Source organism: Microtus pennsylvanicus, chromosome 1 (genome assembly GCF_037038515.1).
Source record: "Microtus pennsylvanicus isolate mMicPen1 chromosome 1, mMicPen1.hap1, whole genome shotgun sequence".
NCBI lineage: Eukaryota > Metazoa > Chordata > Mammalia > Rodentia > Cricetidae > Microtus > Microtus pennsylvanicus.
The window spans coordinates 83,865,260-83,880,339 of NC_134579.1; the positions used below are offsets into that span (position 1 = coordinate 83,865,260).

The 15,080-nt window shown below is 35.9% G+C and overlaps 1 protein-coding gene across 1 annotated transcript in view; it reads left to right on the top strand.

Annotated features, from left to right (window-relative positions):
• Positions 1-14,877, top strand: part of LOC142849300 (uncharacterized) — a 44,875-nt gene extending 29,998 nt beyond the window's left edge. The window contains exon 7 of the mRNA XM_075971221.1: positions 13,645-14,877. Within this exon, the coding sequence (XP_075827336.1) occupies positions 13,645-14,828 (1,184 nt within the window). The 3' untranslated portion in view covers positions 14,829-14,877. The remainder of the gene's footprint in view (positions 1-13,644) is intronic.
• Positions 14,878-15,080: the final 203 nt, after the last annotated feature.

The window sequence follows — 15,080 nt, forward strand, 5'->3', positions numbered from 1 at the left end:
CTTATAATTCGCGATCCTAGAGAAGCTAAATAAGAAGGTGAATCCAAAGACAAACATATAGGCATCCTCCTGAATATTAACCTTCATCAGGCGATGAAAGGAGACAGAGACGGAGATCCACATTGGAGCACTGGACAGAAATCTCAAGGTCCAAATCAGGAGCAGAAGGAGAGGGAGCACGAGCTAGGAACTCAGGACCGCGAGGGGTGCATCCACACACTGAGAACATGGGGATGTTCTATCGGGAATTCACCAAGGCCAGCTGGCCTGGGTGTGAAAAAGCCTGGGATAAAACCGGACTCACTGAACATAGCGGACAATGAGGACTACTGAGAACTCATGAACAATGGCAATGGGTTTTTGATCCTAGTGCACGTACTGGCTTTGGGGCAGCCTAGGCAGTTTGGATGCTCACCTTACTAGACCTGGATGGAGGTGGGTGGTCCTTGGACTTCCCACAGGGTAGGGAACCCTGATTGCTCTTCGAGCTGATGAGGGAGGGGGACTTGATCAGGGGAGCGGGAGGGAAATGGGAGGCGGTGGCGGGGAGGCAGAAATCCTTAATAAATGAATAAATTTAAAAAAAAAGAAAAAAATAAAAGGTGTGCACCACCACCACCAAGCTCGCTGTTGAATTTTTTGAGACTTGGCTTGCTGTATACTTTTGAGAGTAAATTTCTATCCTAGTGACAATTCCTGAAAAAAACTAAATTTTCATTTGCAATTGGTTATGAATCAGAGATAGCTTCTGGGTTAGGGATCTATGCATGAATACACTTCTTATTTCATTTCTAGTACTAAATAAGGTGCATAACTACATGCCCTGTATATACTGCCTCTATTTCTGCTAGTTCATATACCCTTCAATCCAATTGAGGAAGAGGGCTGAGTGGTTGGGAAGAGTATGTGGGTATTGGTATTCTCCATCATCTTTGGCTCTTACACACTAGATCCCTCTTATTTTTAACTTTTTATTATAAAACTATCTTTTTTCATTTCATGTACCAATGGCAGTTGTCCCTCCCTCCCCTCTTCCTATTCCTCCCACATTACACCCCAATGGACCAAATCAACTCCCCACAGAGGGTAAGCTATATTGAGAAAGGACCAAGTCCTTCATACTACATCTAGGATGAGCAAGGTATCCCTCCTAAGAGAATGGGTTCCAAAAAGTCATTACAAGCACTAAGGATAAATCCTGGCCAACTGACAATGCCCCACCCCCAGTCAGCCACAGGGATACAAATGTCACGCACATTCAGAAGGCCTAACTCGGTCCTCTGCTGGTTCCTTTCCTATCTGGCCAGAGTTGGTGAGCTCCTTTCAGCTCAGGCAAGCTGTTTCAGCAGGTATGCCCATCATGGTCTTGACCTCTTTGCTCATATTCTCACTCTTCTCACTCTTCAACTGGACTTTAGGAGATCAGCCCAGTGCTCTGCTGTGGATCTGTGCCTCTGCTTCCATCAGTTGCTGGACAAAGGTTTTTTGGTGACTTTTGAGATCATCATTAATGGGCAAGGCTCTTTCAGTTACCCTCTCCACTATTGCTTAGGGTCTTAGATGGGGTCATCCTAGTGGATTCCTGGGAATTTCTTTAGTGGCAGTTTTCTTGCTGGCCCCATAAAGGCTCCTGCAATTAAAATATCTCTTTCTTTGTTCTCTGTCTCTGTCTTTTCCCAATCTCAACTATCCAGTTACCTCTAGTTCCCTTCCACCATTCATTTCTCACCTCCTCCTCCCCTTCCAACCTCTCTTCTCCTCCCACCCACATACTCTCAATTTTCTCAGGAGATCTAATCTATTCTCCCTTCCCAGAGGGAACTATATATGTTTCTCTTAGGATTATCTTTGTTACTTGGCTTCTCTGGGGTCATGGGCTATAGGATTTTGTTACAGCTAGAATCAGAGTAAATACATACCATGCTCATCTTTATGGGTCTGGGTTACCTCAACTAGGACTGTTTTTCTAGTTTTATCCATTTGCATGCAAATTCCAAGATGCCGATGTCTTTTGCTGCTGAGTAGTACTCCAATGTGGAAATGTACATTTTCTTTATCCAATCTTTGGTTTAGGGACACCTAGGTTTTTTCCAGGTTCTGGCAATTACAAATAATGCTTCTATGAACATATGAACATAGTTGAACATATGTCCATGTAGTATGATTTAGCATCCTTTGGACATATGTCCAAGAGTGGTATTGCTGGGTTCTAATGTTGATATAATTCTAATTTTCTGTGAAATTTCCATACTGGTTTCCAGAGTAGTTGTAAAAGTTTGCATTCCCTCCAGAAGTGGAGGACTGACTGTTCCTCTTACGTTGCATGCTCTCCAGCATAGGCTGCCATTGGTGTTTTTGATCTTAGACATACTGACAGGAATAAGATGGTATATCAGAGTAATTTTTATTTGCATTATCCTGATGGCTAAGAATGTTGAACATTCCCCTAAGTGTCTTTTGGCCATATGAAATTCTTCTATTTAAATTGTCTGTTTAGATCAGTACCCCATTTTTTATTGGATTATTTAGTATTTGGATGTCTAATTGCTTGAGTTCTGTATATATTTTGGAAATCAGTCCTCTGTCTGATGTGGGGTTGGTGAAGATAATTTTTCATTTAGTAGGCTGCTTTTTTTTTGTCTTATTGACTGTGATTTTTGATATACAGAAACTTCTCAGTTTTAAAAGACCCCATTTTGATGGAGGAAGGTCATTGGTTAATTAAAGAAACTGCTTGCCCTGATAGGTTAACACATAGATGGGAGGAGTAAACAGAACAGAATGCTGGGAGGAAGAGGAAGTGAGCTCAGACTCCACAGCTCTCCTCTCGGGAGCAGACACCTCAGAGAGACGCCATGCTCCCCACTCCCGGGAAGATGCACGCGATGAAGCTCCGACCCAGAATGGACGTAGGCTAGAATCTTCCTGGTAAGACTGGTGCTACACAGATGATAAGAAATGGGCTGGTCCAGGTGCGAGAGTTAGCCTAGAAGAGGCTAGATAGAAATGGGCCAAGCAGTGTTTAAAAGAATACAGTTTCCGTGTAATTATTTCGGGGCAAAAGCTAGCTGAGCAGGCGGCCGGGGTGCTGAGGACGCAGCCCTGCCACTCCTTTTACTACACCATTTATTTATTGTCGCTCTCAGTGTCTGTGCTGCTGATGTTATTATATTTAGGAAGTGGTCTCCTGTGCCCTTGCAATAAAAGCTGCTTCCCACTTTCTCTTCTATCAGGTTCAGTGTGGTATGATTTATAATGAGGTCTATAAACCATTGGCACTTGAGTTTTGTGCTTGAGGATAGATGTGGATCTATTTTCATTCTTCTACATGTTGACATCCAGTTATGTCAGCACGGTTTGTTGATGCTTTCTTTTTTCCATTGTGTATTTTTAACTTCTTTGTTAAAAATTAGGTGTTTGTAGCTGTGTGGGTTAATATACAGTTCTTCAGTTCCATTCCATTGAAATAGTCTGATTTTTACCAATACCAGACCATTTCATTATTGTAGCTCTATATTAGAGCTGGGAGTCTGGGACATTGATACCTCTAGAAGTTCTTTAATGTACAGAATTGTTATGACTATCCAGGGATTTTTGTTTTTTCATATGAATTTGAATATTGTTCTGTCAAGGTCTGTGAAGATTTCTTTTGGCATTTGACGGGGATTGCATTGAATCAATAGATTGCTTTTGGTAGTATTGCCATTTTTTTTATGTTGATCCTACCTATACAGGAACATGGGAGATCTTTCCATTTTCTGGTATCTTCTTCAATTTCTTTCTTCAAAGATTTAAAGTTCTTGTCAAACAGGTCTTTCCCTTGTTTGGTTAGTATTACCCACAAGATATTTTATGTTATTTGTGACGTTAGTGAAGGGTAATGTTTCTCTGATTTCTTAATCAGCTTCTTTTCATTTGTATATAGGGGATACTAATTATTTTTCTTGTTCTTGTATCCTTCAATATTATTGAAGGTATTTATTCAGCTGTAGAAGTTCCCTAGTAGACTTTTGGAGTCATGTATGTATACTGTCATATAATATGCAAATAGCAAAAGTTTGACTTCTTCCTTTCCAATTTACATCCACTTGATCTCCTCTTGTTGACTTACTGCTCTAGCTAGAACATTAATAACTATGTTGAATAGATAGGGAAAGAGTGGACAGCCTCGTCTTGTTGCTAATTTTGGTGTAATCCCTTTGACTTTCTCTCCATTTAGTTTGATGTTGGCTGTCGTCTTACCGTGTATTGCTTTTATGATGGTTAGATATGTTCCTTGTATCCCGGATCTCTCCAAGAACTTTACCATAAAGGGGTTTCAAATGCTTTATCATCATCTGATGAGATAATCATAATCTTTCAGTTTATTTTGTGGTGGGTTGCATTGACAGATTTTTGTACATTGAACAATCCCTGCATCCTGCAATGAAACTGACTTGATTATGGTGGATGATTTTTTATGTGTTCTTGAGTTCAGTTTTCAGGGTTTTTTTTTGTCCTGGACCAAGCTGGCCTCGAACTCAGGGAGATCCATCTGCCTTCGTCTTCTGAGTGCTGGAATTGAAGGTGTGCACAGTAATTTATTGAGAATTTTTGGATCAATGTTCATGGGTGGGATTGGTCTTAATTCTCTTTCTTGATTATATCTTTGTGTGGTTTTAGTATCAGGGTAACTGCAGAAAAAGAATTTGACAATGTTCCTTCTGTTTCTATTATGTTAAACACTTTGAGGAGTATAGGTATTAGATCTTCTTTAAAGTTCTTGTAGAATTCTGCACAGAAAGCATTCAACTCTGGGCTTTTTTGGTTAAGAGGCTTGTGATAACAGCTTCTATTTTTTTGTAGTTTATACATCTGTTAAAATTGTCAACCTGGTCTTGATTTAATTTTGGTATATGGTATGTATCTAAAAATTTGTCCATTTCTTTTACATTTTCTAATTTTGTGGAGCACAGGCTTTTGTAGTATGACCTAATGATTCTCTGGATTTCCTCACTCTCTGTTGTTCTATGCCCCTTTTCACTTCTTATGTTCTTAATTTGGATATTCTATCTCTGCCTTTTGATTAGTTTGGATAAGGGTTTGTCTATATTGTTGATTTTCTCAAATAACCAGCTCGTTGTTTCATTGATTCTTTGTATTGTTTTCTTTGTTTCTATTTTGTTGATTTCAGCCCTCATTTTGATAATTTCCTGTCTTCTCCTCCTCCTGCATGAGTCTGCTTCTTTTTGTTCTAGAGCTTTCAGGTGTGCTGTTAGGTCACTAGTGTGAGCTTCCTTCACATTCTTTATGTGGGCACTTAATGCTTTTAGCACTGATTTCATAGTGTCCCATAGGTTTTGGTACACTATGCCTTCATTTTTGTTGAATTCTAGGAAGTCTTTGGTTTCTTTGTTTATAGCTTCCCAAGACCCAGGGGTGATTCAGTAGAGCACTGTTTATTTTCCATGTGTTAGTGGGTTTTCAGAAATTAGTGTTACTGTTGAACACTAATGTTAAACCACAGTGGTCCGATAAGATCCAGGGGTTACTCCATTTTTTGTATCTGTTGAGATTTGCTTTGCTACCAAGTATGTGATCAATTTTAGAGAAGGTTCTGTGAGGTGTAGAGAAAAAGCTATATTCTTTTGTGTTTGGGTTGAATGATCTGTAGGTGTCTGTAAATTACATTTGATTCATTAATTTGTTAGTCTTCTTATTTCTCTTTTAGGTTTTTTCTGTTTTACCTGTCCATTGGGGAGGATGGTGTGTTTAAGTCTCCCACTATTACTGTGTGGGGTTGGATTTACAATTTAATCTTTAGTAATGTTTCTTTTACATATGTGGGTATTCTTGTATTTAGGGCATAGATGTTCAGGATTGAGACTTCACCTTGATGGATTGGTCCTGTTATGAGTATAAGGTGTTTTTCTCCATGTCTTTTGATTGACTTTAGTTTTAAGTCTATTTTGTTAGATATTAAAAGAGCTACACCCACTTGTTCCTTAGATCCATTTGATTGGAAAGTCTTTTCCCAACCATTTACCCTGAGTTAATATATGTCTTTGCAGTTGAAGTATGTTTCTTGTATACAGCAGTAGGCTGGATCATGCTTTCAGAATCATTCTCTTAGCCTGTGACTTTCCATAGGTGAATTGAGTTCATTGATATTAAGAGATATTAATGGCCAGTGTTTGCTAATTCCTGTTAGTTTTGATGAAAGCGCTTCCCTTCTTTTGGTTTTGTTTGTGTGAGGTTATCTGTTACATGTATTTGTATATATGCAGGTAGCTTTGTTTGGTCAGAGATTTACTTCTTGTACTTTGTATAGTGCTGGATTTGTGGATAGGTATTGTTTAAATCTTGTTTTCTCACAGATTATCTTGTTTACCAATGGTGATTTAAAACTTTTCCAGTTTTAGTAGTCAGGCCTTGCATTTGTGATGTCAAGTTAGCAGCACATCTGCCCAGGATGTGACTAGAACAATGGAATAAAATAGTGTACTACAGATACATACAGAAAAAAATCATAAAGCACAATTAAGCAATGAAACAGTAAAAAACATAAAAAATATTTACAATGAAGTTAAGTGATAGTGAACCTGTTAAAGAATTAGAATAAGAAAAAGACAACAGGGAAATGTATGATGAAATATATAATTACACTGTCCATTAGGGCATGTTCTTGGTGGTTTGTCCTTTGTGTACTATCTTCTCCATGATGATTCATGTAGAAAAATTTGATGAAGGGCAAGGTGCTGTTTGTAATGTTATATCTAATCTAGAATGCCGGATATATGGGAATGCTGATCACTGAGCTGTTTAGTCACATTTTTGTTAGTGTTTGTATTTTTATTGATTCTTTGGAAATTTTGCTGAGTAACTTATTATACTTTATTTCATACTCATCTTGTGTTCTTGAAGCAGTGATGGGACCCTGTAGAAAAGAGTCAGTTTTGAACATCAGCTGATCCAAGCCATGCATCAGCTACACAATCTACATCCTTCACTTTTCCTTTATGTATCTGCCCACAGTGTTCACAGCACTTATTCGGGTCTTAGAAGCCAGTCTCTTTCTAGCTTGCCACAAACAGGAGTCAGCCCTTCCATGATTTTCCCACTGATAATCATTAGAATCATATGCAGTAAGAGTTTGTGCTTTTTTCTTGGATATGGAAATTCTGCCTTTGCTACACATCTTATGTTTGACATATTTTTATTTGACAGCAGTGTATGCCCACATGGTTCTAACTTTACAGCTCATGTGTCTTTAGCCTGTGCTTTCTAAAGAAAAAAATTGCCATGAGGATAGATAATTTAGGTCACAAGTGAAGTCTGGAACTTCGCATGAAGATAATCTGCCTCCCATTCACATATCCCATTTTAGCTCATAGATCTGCAGCTTAAATTGTCCTACTTGGTTTAGTATTTCCAGCACACGAAATTTTAGTATAGAATGTATTTTGGAGTATGTCTTTTAGAATAATGTTAAGAAAGAACACATCAAGTTTTGTGATGAACTCTTGTATCCTTAGTCTAAGTAAGGAAATTGTTGTGTGGGTACTTGATAAACTCTTTCCTTTCATGACAGGGAATCTTGACGTTCCAGGATGTTGCAATTGATTTCTCTCCAGATGAGTGGGACTGCCTCGACTTTGCACAGAGGGCTTTGTACAGGGAAGTCATGTTGGAGAACTACAGTAACATGGTCTCTGTGGGTAAGACTATTTTCTTTCCTGATTGCTTCTTTATCACAATTGGTTCCTACAAGTATGTTTTACATCTATGTCTGAATTGTCTGCCTCATATTCATTTGCCAATTTAAGAAAAATCTTGGAGTTCATTATGTAGAACACAAGGTTTTGGGTAACTTCATCTTGTCAATACATTCCTGACTCCTGGAGATTACATTCGTCATTCAAACTTTCATAATACATTTTACTTTTCAGACACATCATAGATTATATATTGATTTGTATCTTAATGATTCATAATGTATTTAGATTCAGCAGTAATTTACAAAAAAACTCAAGGTATAAAATATTAACAAAAATGCTTTTGAGTGTGTTAAAATATTTGGAGGTAGCAATTAAAAATTATATTTGGAATTTTATATTATAAGCCATCTTATATAATCAATATGGTGGTTTATGAGAAATCCATGTGTTTTATTGTTATCCCAAGTTATGGTCATAGGTCTCTTCTATATGCAGGTTTCTCAGTGTCAAAACCAGACCTGATCAGGTTTCTTGAACAAAGCAAAGAGCCCTGGCATGTGAATGTAGGAGAGACAGAGGGCAGTGAACAAGGTAAGCCAGAATGAAGCATTGGCATACGTGGGAAACCTAGGGCATGGAGAAATTCTGCCCTGAAGTGGGATGCATGGTGTAGGAGGTCCTATTGTTTATGTGTTGTTTTCATTGGGTAATCAATAAAGAAACTGCTTGGCCTCATAGGGCAGAACTTAGGTAGGCAGAACAGACAGAACTGAATTCTGGGAGGAGAAAAGCAGAGTCAGAGTGAGAGAGTCACCATGGAGACACCAGGTCAGACATGCTAAATCTTTCCCGGTAAACCACAACCTCATGGTGAACACAGATTAATAAAAATGGGTTAAATCAAAATATGAGAGTTAGCCAATAGGAGGCTAGAGCTAATGGCCAAGCAGTGTTTTAATTAATAGAGTTTCTATTTGATTATGTCAGATGTAAGCTAGCCGGGCAGCTGGAACAAAAGGCTCCCTCTCCCTGTAACAGATGCACAAATATTTCTACCTAAAATTATGTAAAAATATACATTGAATGATTATTCTAAATTACTTCATAAGTCTCTGTCACATATAATAACCTAAAAATTCACTTTGAATAATTAACTTAAATTATGGTATAAAGCTGAAGTAAAAGGATTTGTTGCCATATCTTTGAACCACACCAGGCCTTGAAATGAACAATATTGAAATGAAAATTCGCATTAAAAATTTCACAATGTTTGAAGGAGTGTTGCTTTGTACCTGTTCATGTCTGTTTATCTGCTCTCATGACAAAATTACATGCTTTTCACTGTTGTGTAGTCTCACATAAGATCAGGAAATATTAATCTATTGTTGTATTTATTTTGGGAGATTGTAGATTTCATTCTCTGTGTCGGATACTACAAAACTTAAAAGATAACCTTTTCTACTTCTGCAAAATATTCTTTAAAAATTAATACTTGTTTAAGGTCATACATGTTATTATTGGTCTAATTTAATGTCACCTACAAATCACTGAATATCAAAATTTATATGTTAATTTCCACATGAATGTTCTATATGCACTTGGTTTCCTTTGTGTTTTGTATCTATATTGGAAATTGTTTGAGAAACTAATTTGGATATCCACAATATTTTACTTTTAATACTTTTATTAGTGACTTAAGAATACCTTGCAGTGTCATTTGACCAAATTCAACTCTCCACTCTTCCCATGTTCTACTTCCTCCAGATATCTTTGGTTTTTTTTCCTCTTCTTTTTTTTTTATATTCCCATAGTTCAATATGAAAGTCGCATAAAATTGTGGGTGTTGAGCATTGCCCACAATACTGTGGAACAATCAGGAGTTGCACATTCTTAAGATCGACATTATTCCCTTTCTCCAGCATCTTTAAAATGATAGTAGCTTCTTAGCAAGGCATGAATCTCCAGGCCCCTTCTTACTGTTTTCCAAGGATTTTAATCTGGCTTGGGATTGCACAGGTCTGATACATTCTATCCTAATTACTTGAGTTTATGTCATGTTGTGTACAGAAAGCACTATTTTCTTATAGTCATTCATGACTTCCCGCCTTGTTATGTATTATAACTCTGTCCTGAATGAGTTCTGAACAGTAATGGAATAAATGTGCTATAAACATACTCATTAAAATTAAATATTTTCTCTTCTTTGGATCATGTCCACCTGTGCATCATCTTTATTTGTCAAATTCTGCTAGATATTTGGGAATGAAGGCTAAGATGCAAATCTGTGGGTAAATCAATAGGACATTAAAAATAATTTTAATACTAAGCAAAATAATGATAGTAGGTGGTACCTTCTGTCTTTTAATAATGCTTCTTGAATTAACATGAATACTCCTCAAATTATTCTACAAAATAAAAACTGCAGAACACTGTGAAATTCTTTTCATGAGGACAGTTACCTTGATACCTAAACCACATATACTCCCAAAATGCAAGTGAAATATATGTCAATTTCATTATGAACATATATACAAAAGTCCTCAATAAAATATTCACAACCTATATCCAAGCACATATCAAAAGATAATCTACCATAGGATTTATGTCAAGACATGTAGGGATAGATGAAAAATTCAAAATCAATAAATATAATCTACCACTTATACAAACTTAAAGTCTAATTCCAGAAGTTCATCTTATTAGATGCAGAAAGGCCTCTGACAATATTAACACCCCTTCTTGACAGAAGACTTAGAGATAGTAGGGGTACAAGAAATATACCTCTACTTTAAAGATGCAATTCACAGAAAATGTATAGCCCACATCAAACTAAACGGAGAGAATTCAAAGACTCTCCATTAAAAGAGAAAACAATGCAAGTGTACTCAATCTCTCTATTTGTTTTCAATACAGTACCTGAAATCTTAGCTTGAACAAGAACACAAATAAAGAAGATCTAGACGTGATTAATAGCAAAGGAACAAATCAGAAGAATGTTATATGCAGATGCTATGATTTTATGTATAAAAGACTCTAAGAACTTTATGAAGAAACTTGTCCAACTGAGAAACACTTTCAGCAAGGATAGGAATGCAAAACTGACTAACAAAAAGCAGTAACCTTCCTATATACAAATGAGAATAGACTTAAATAGAATTCAGGGAAATGAGGTCTTTTACAATAACCTCAAAAATAGTTTTGTGTAATTTGAATTAAAACAGTTAAAGACCTTTATAAAAACTTTAAGACATTGAAGAAATGAATTGAAAAAGATATTGGAAGATAGAAAAATACACATGCTCAAGGATTGGTCAATAGATATATTAATATACTGATTCAGTGAAAACCCCTATCAAAATTCTAACACAACTCTTCTTAGATCCCAAAAACACAGTTTTCAGCCTCATATATATACAAACAAACAGAAACCTCACAATAGCTTAAACAACCATGAAAAATAAAACTATAAACAATATACCATTCAGAGTTTTAAATTATACTACATTTTTATAATAAATAGGTTTTGTATAATAATGGTATGGCTAAAAATCAGATATATTGATCAAAAAATAAAATTGTAGATACTAACTTATGTCCACTCATCTATTACATTCATTTTGTAAAAGAATCTAGAAAAATGCACTTGAAAAATAAGAGCATTTAATCCTAATCTTACCTCAGCTGTTTCCAACAGACCATGAGTCCCCAAAGAACAAATAAATTTTCTCCAAGTGATTCTCAGTGGGGATAAAAGTAACACTTACAGGAATTCCCCATAACCAGCACTTGAAGTATATCACCAACACAACTCACTGGAATTTTTGTACATTCTTTTCTGCCCATAATGTAAAGTTCGGGAATTTATTTATTTTTATTTTTTACCATACAGAATCTTTATGTTCATTACACCTTCTAGAGTTTTCTTTTGCTTTGTTTTAATCAATTTTCTGGGTACAAATGTGTGTCTTTCTCTCTATAAATACTGTGCTTTTCTTTATTTCCCATTTTTCGCTGATCCTATGTGACTTCTTTGATTCTTATTATATTATTTTATTGTTATTTTTTAGATGCCTATTTATTTTCGAAGAAGTGACTGACATTGGGTAAATTCAGATATAAATAAAGATTGGGATGATCTCAGGGCATTTGAGTGATGAAAAGTCATAGTCAGAATATATTTTATGAATGCATCTATTTTCTATATAAGAAAAAGAGAAAATATATCTCAGATAAAAAGGATCAGTCCTAGTGAATTTCCTTGATGTCTGATATTTTATGGATCTCTTCCTTGGGGTATACATGATTTTCTGTAGACCAGCTAGTAGTAACTCTTTCCAGTTCATCATTTGTTCTTTCCTTATTAATTAATATTCTGTCTAATTTATTAATATTACTCAATTTTTCCATTTCAAGTGAATGTCCAGATGTGTTAAATTCATTAAGATAAGGGAATTTTATGAGTGTAATTTTTTGCACTTGGGTTATAGACTTTGTATTAGTTACTTATTATCTATTGCTGTGATAAAACTCCAAGATAAAGGCAATATAAAGAAGAAAGATCCATTACAATGAATCAGAGGTAGCAGTTGGCAAGGGGCTAGAGCAGCAGTGAGAGGTCCCATCTAGAATCACAACAGGAAGTAGATAGCTCACTGTTGTTATTAGAAGGCTTTAAAATTCTTAAAGCCAGTGTCCAAAGGCATAGGTGATCCAGTAAGTTGATACCTCTTTATCCTACCCATAAATAACCACCATTAGACTATTTATTCAGATATCTGATTATATGGGATAATTTCACCCAAACGACCATAATCAAATTTATTATTCTAAAATTGTGATTGGACCCTCTAAGATAACATAAACTCAATCCTTTCATTTTTATAATGTATTTAATACATGTTATAAAATATTCTATCTATTTACATTAAGCAGATTGTTTCATTAGAATAAATGATTTTAAGTTTATTTTATATAATATGCCATCTTGCATATATGTCTACATATATATAAAATTGTGTCACTTATATTTTTGAAAAGGTTTTACCTAACTATACTAATTCAGATAATTATATATTTGTCTTTCTTCCAGTTTTATATTCTCTTCAAACACAAGACTTATTTTCACAAGAGAATAGACAAGATTGTATCCAGAAGTTGGTATCAGGAATAGCTGTAAGTAGTGACTTTAAAACCTTTCATTTAGGGGTGATTTCAATATTTGGTGAAGAAAGAAAAGAGAGTGGATTATGTCATGATTGAAATAATCTCTATTCATTAGACATCCTGGGTTGTACTAGAAATAAAGGTCGGTAATTTCTACCTTATCAGAAAAAGCTTTCACATTAGATCGCTTACAGTTTCAGAAGCAGTTTACTCACTAAAAAAATACAAATAAATTTTAAAGCATTTTTTTCTACAAAGAATATTTATAAACCTAAAAACTAAATAACATGTATTCTATTAAACATTCATTAGAGTTTTCTCACCAAATTTACATTTTGTTACAAGCTATTTGTGACATAAACGTGAGAAGTTTTTCTCAATCAAATGAGAATGAAAATATATCAGAGAATTTTCAGTCATGAGAAACGTTACACATTCAATGATGTTCCTTTCCTAGGAACTCTTAGAAGAATAGTTTCCAGAATCCTCTTCATAAAGGGACAAATTCCCAAAAATCAAATCACAGTATGTCTATTCTCATTATATAAGTTCATAGAAGTCTGTTTTTCCTAAGAGCCAATACATACATGATAATTGTAAGGATGATTTTGATTGTATAACAACTTCTTTTTGTTTCAGCATGACCAGAATCAAGAGAGGCATTATATAAACAATCAAAATGAAGAGAGACAAAACAATTATATACAATGTGGAAACTGCTTCAATAGATATACACGTCCCACTACGCATAAGAGAATTAATTCCAAAGAGAAGGCAGGCAAAGGTAAAGATTGTGGCAAGTCATTTATCCATCACACAAAATTTCAATCTCACCAGAGAATCCATACTGGTGAAGAACCTTACAGATGTCAAGAATGTGGCAAGTCCTTTATCTGGGCCTCAGCTCTTCACAGACATCACAGAATCCATACTGGTGAGAAACCTTATAGATGTCAAGAATGTGGCAAGTCCTTTACCCAACTCTCAAACCTTCATATTCATCACAGAATCCATACTGGTGAGAAACCTTACAGGTGTCAAGAATGTGGCAAGTCCTTTACCTGTGCCTCAGCTCTTCACAGACATCACAGAATCCATACTGGTGAGAAACCTCACAGATGTCAAGAATGTGGCATGTCCTTTACCCGTGCCTCAGGTCTTCTATCTCATCAAAGAATTCATACTGGTGAGAAACCTTATAGATGTCAAGAATGTGGCAAGTCCTTTGCCAGGGCCCCAAATCTTCATAACCATCAAAGAATTCATACTGGTGATAAACCTTACAGGTGTCAAGAATGTGGCAAGTCCTTTGCCAGGGCCTCAAATCTTGAGAGCCATCAAAGAATTCATACTGGTGAGAAACCTTACAGGTGTCAAGAATGTGGCAAGTCCTTTACCCATAGAGCAACTCTTCGCACTCATCACAGACTCCATACTGGTGAGAAACCTTACAGATGTCAAGAATGTGGCAAGTCCTTTACCAGGGCCTCAAATCTTCATAACCATCAAAGAATTCATACTGGTGAGAAACCTTACAGGTGTCAAGAATGTGGCAAGTCCTTTACCCAGGTCTCACATCTTCACACTCATCACAGACTCCATACTGGTGAGAAACCTTACAGATGTCAAGAATGTGGCAAGTCCTTTACCCATAGAGCAAGTCTTCACATTCACAACAGACTCCATACTGGTGAGAAACCTTACAGATGTCAAGAATGTGGCAAGTCCTTTACCCATAGAGCAACTCTTCGCACTCATCACAGACTCCATACTGGTGAGAAACCTTACAGATGTCAAGAATGTGGCAAGTCCTTTACCCATAGAGCAAGTCTTCACATTCACCACAGACTCCATACTGGTGACAAGCCTTACAAATGTAAAGAATGTAACGAGTCCTTTCACACAAATTCAAGTCTTAGAAAGCATCACAAAATGCATTTAATGGCTACATTTCATGAAATTTCTTAGTATACCTCACATTAATTCATTGTACAGATCTTCATGCATTAGCCAATTTATTTCACATACTCACATACTTCAATTATTTTTCAAATCTTAGTCAATACTTAGACAGCTAAGCAGGTCTTAGAAATTTAGAAAGATTGTATCCAGATTTGAACTTTATTGCCATCAAACATTTGTTGTAAACGGAATTTATATATCATTGTAAACATGCTATTCAAGAATAATTACTATAAATAAGTAAACATTTCTAGTAGG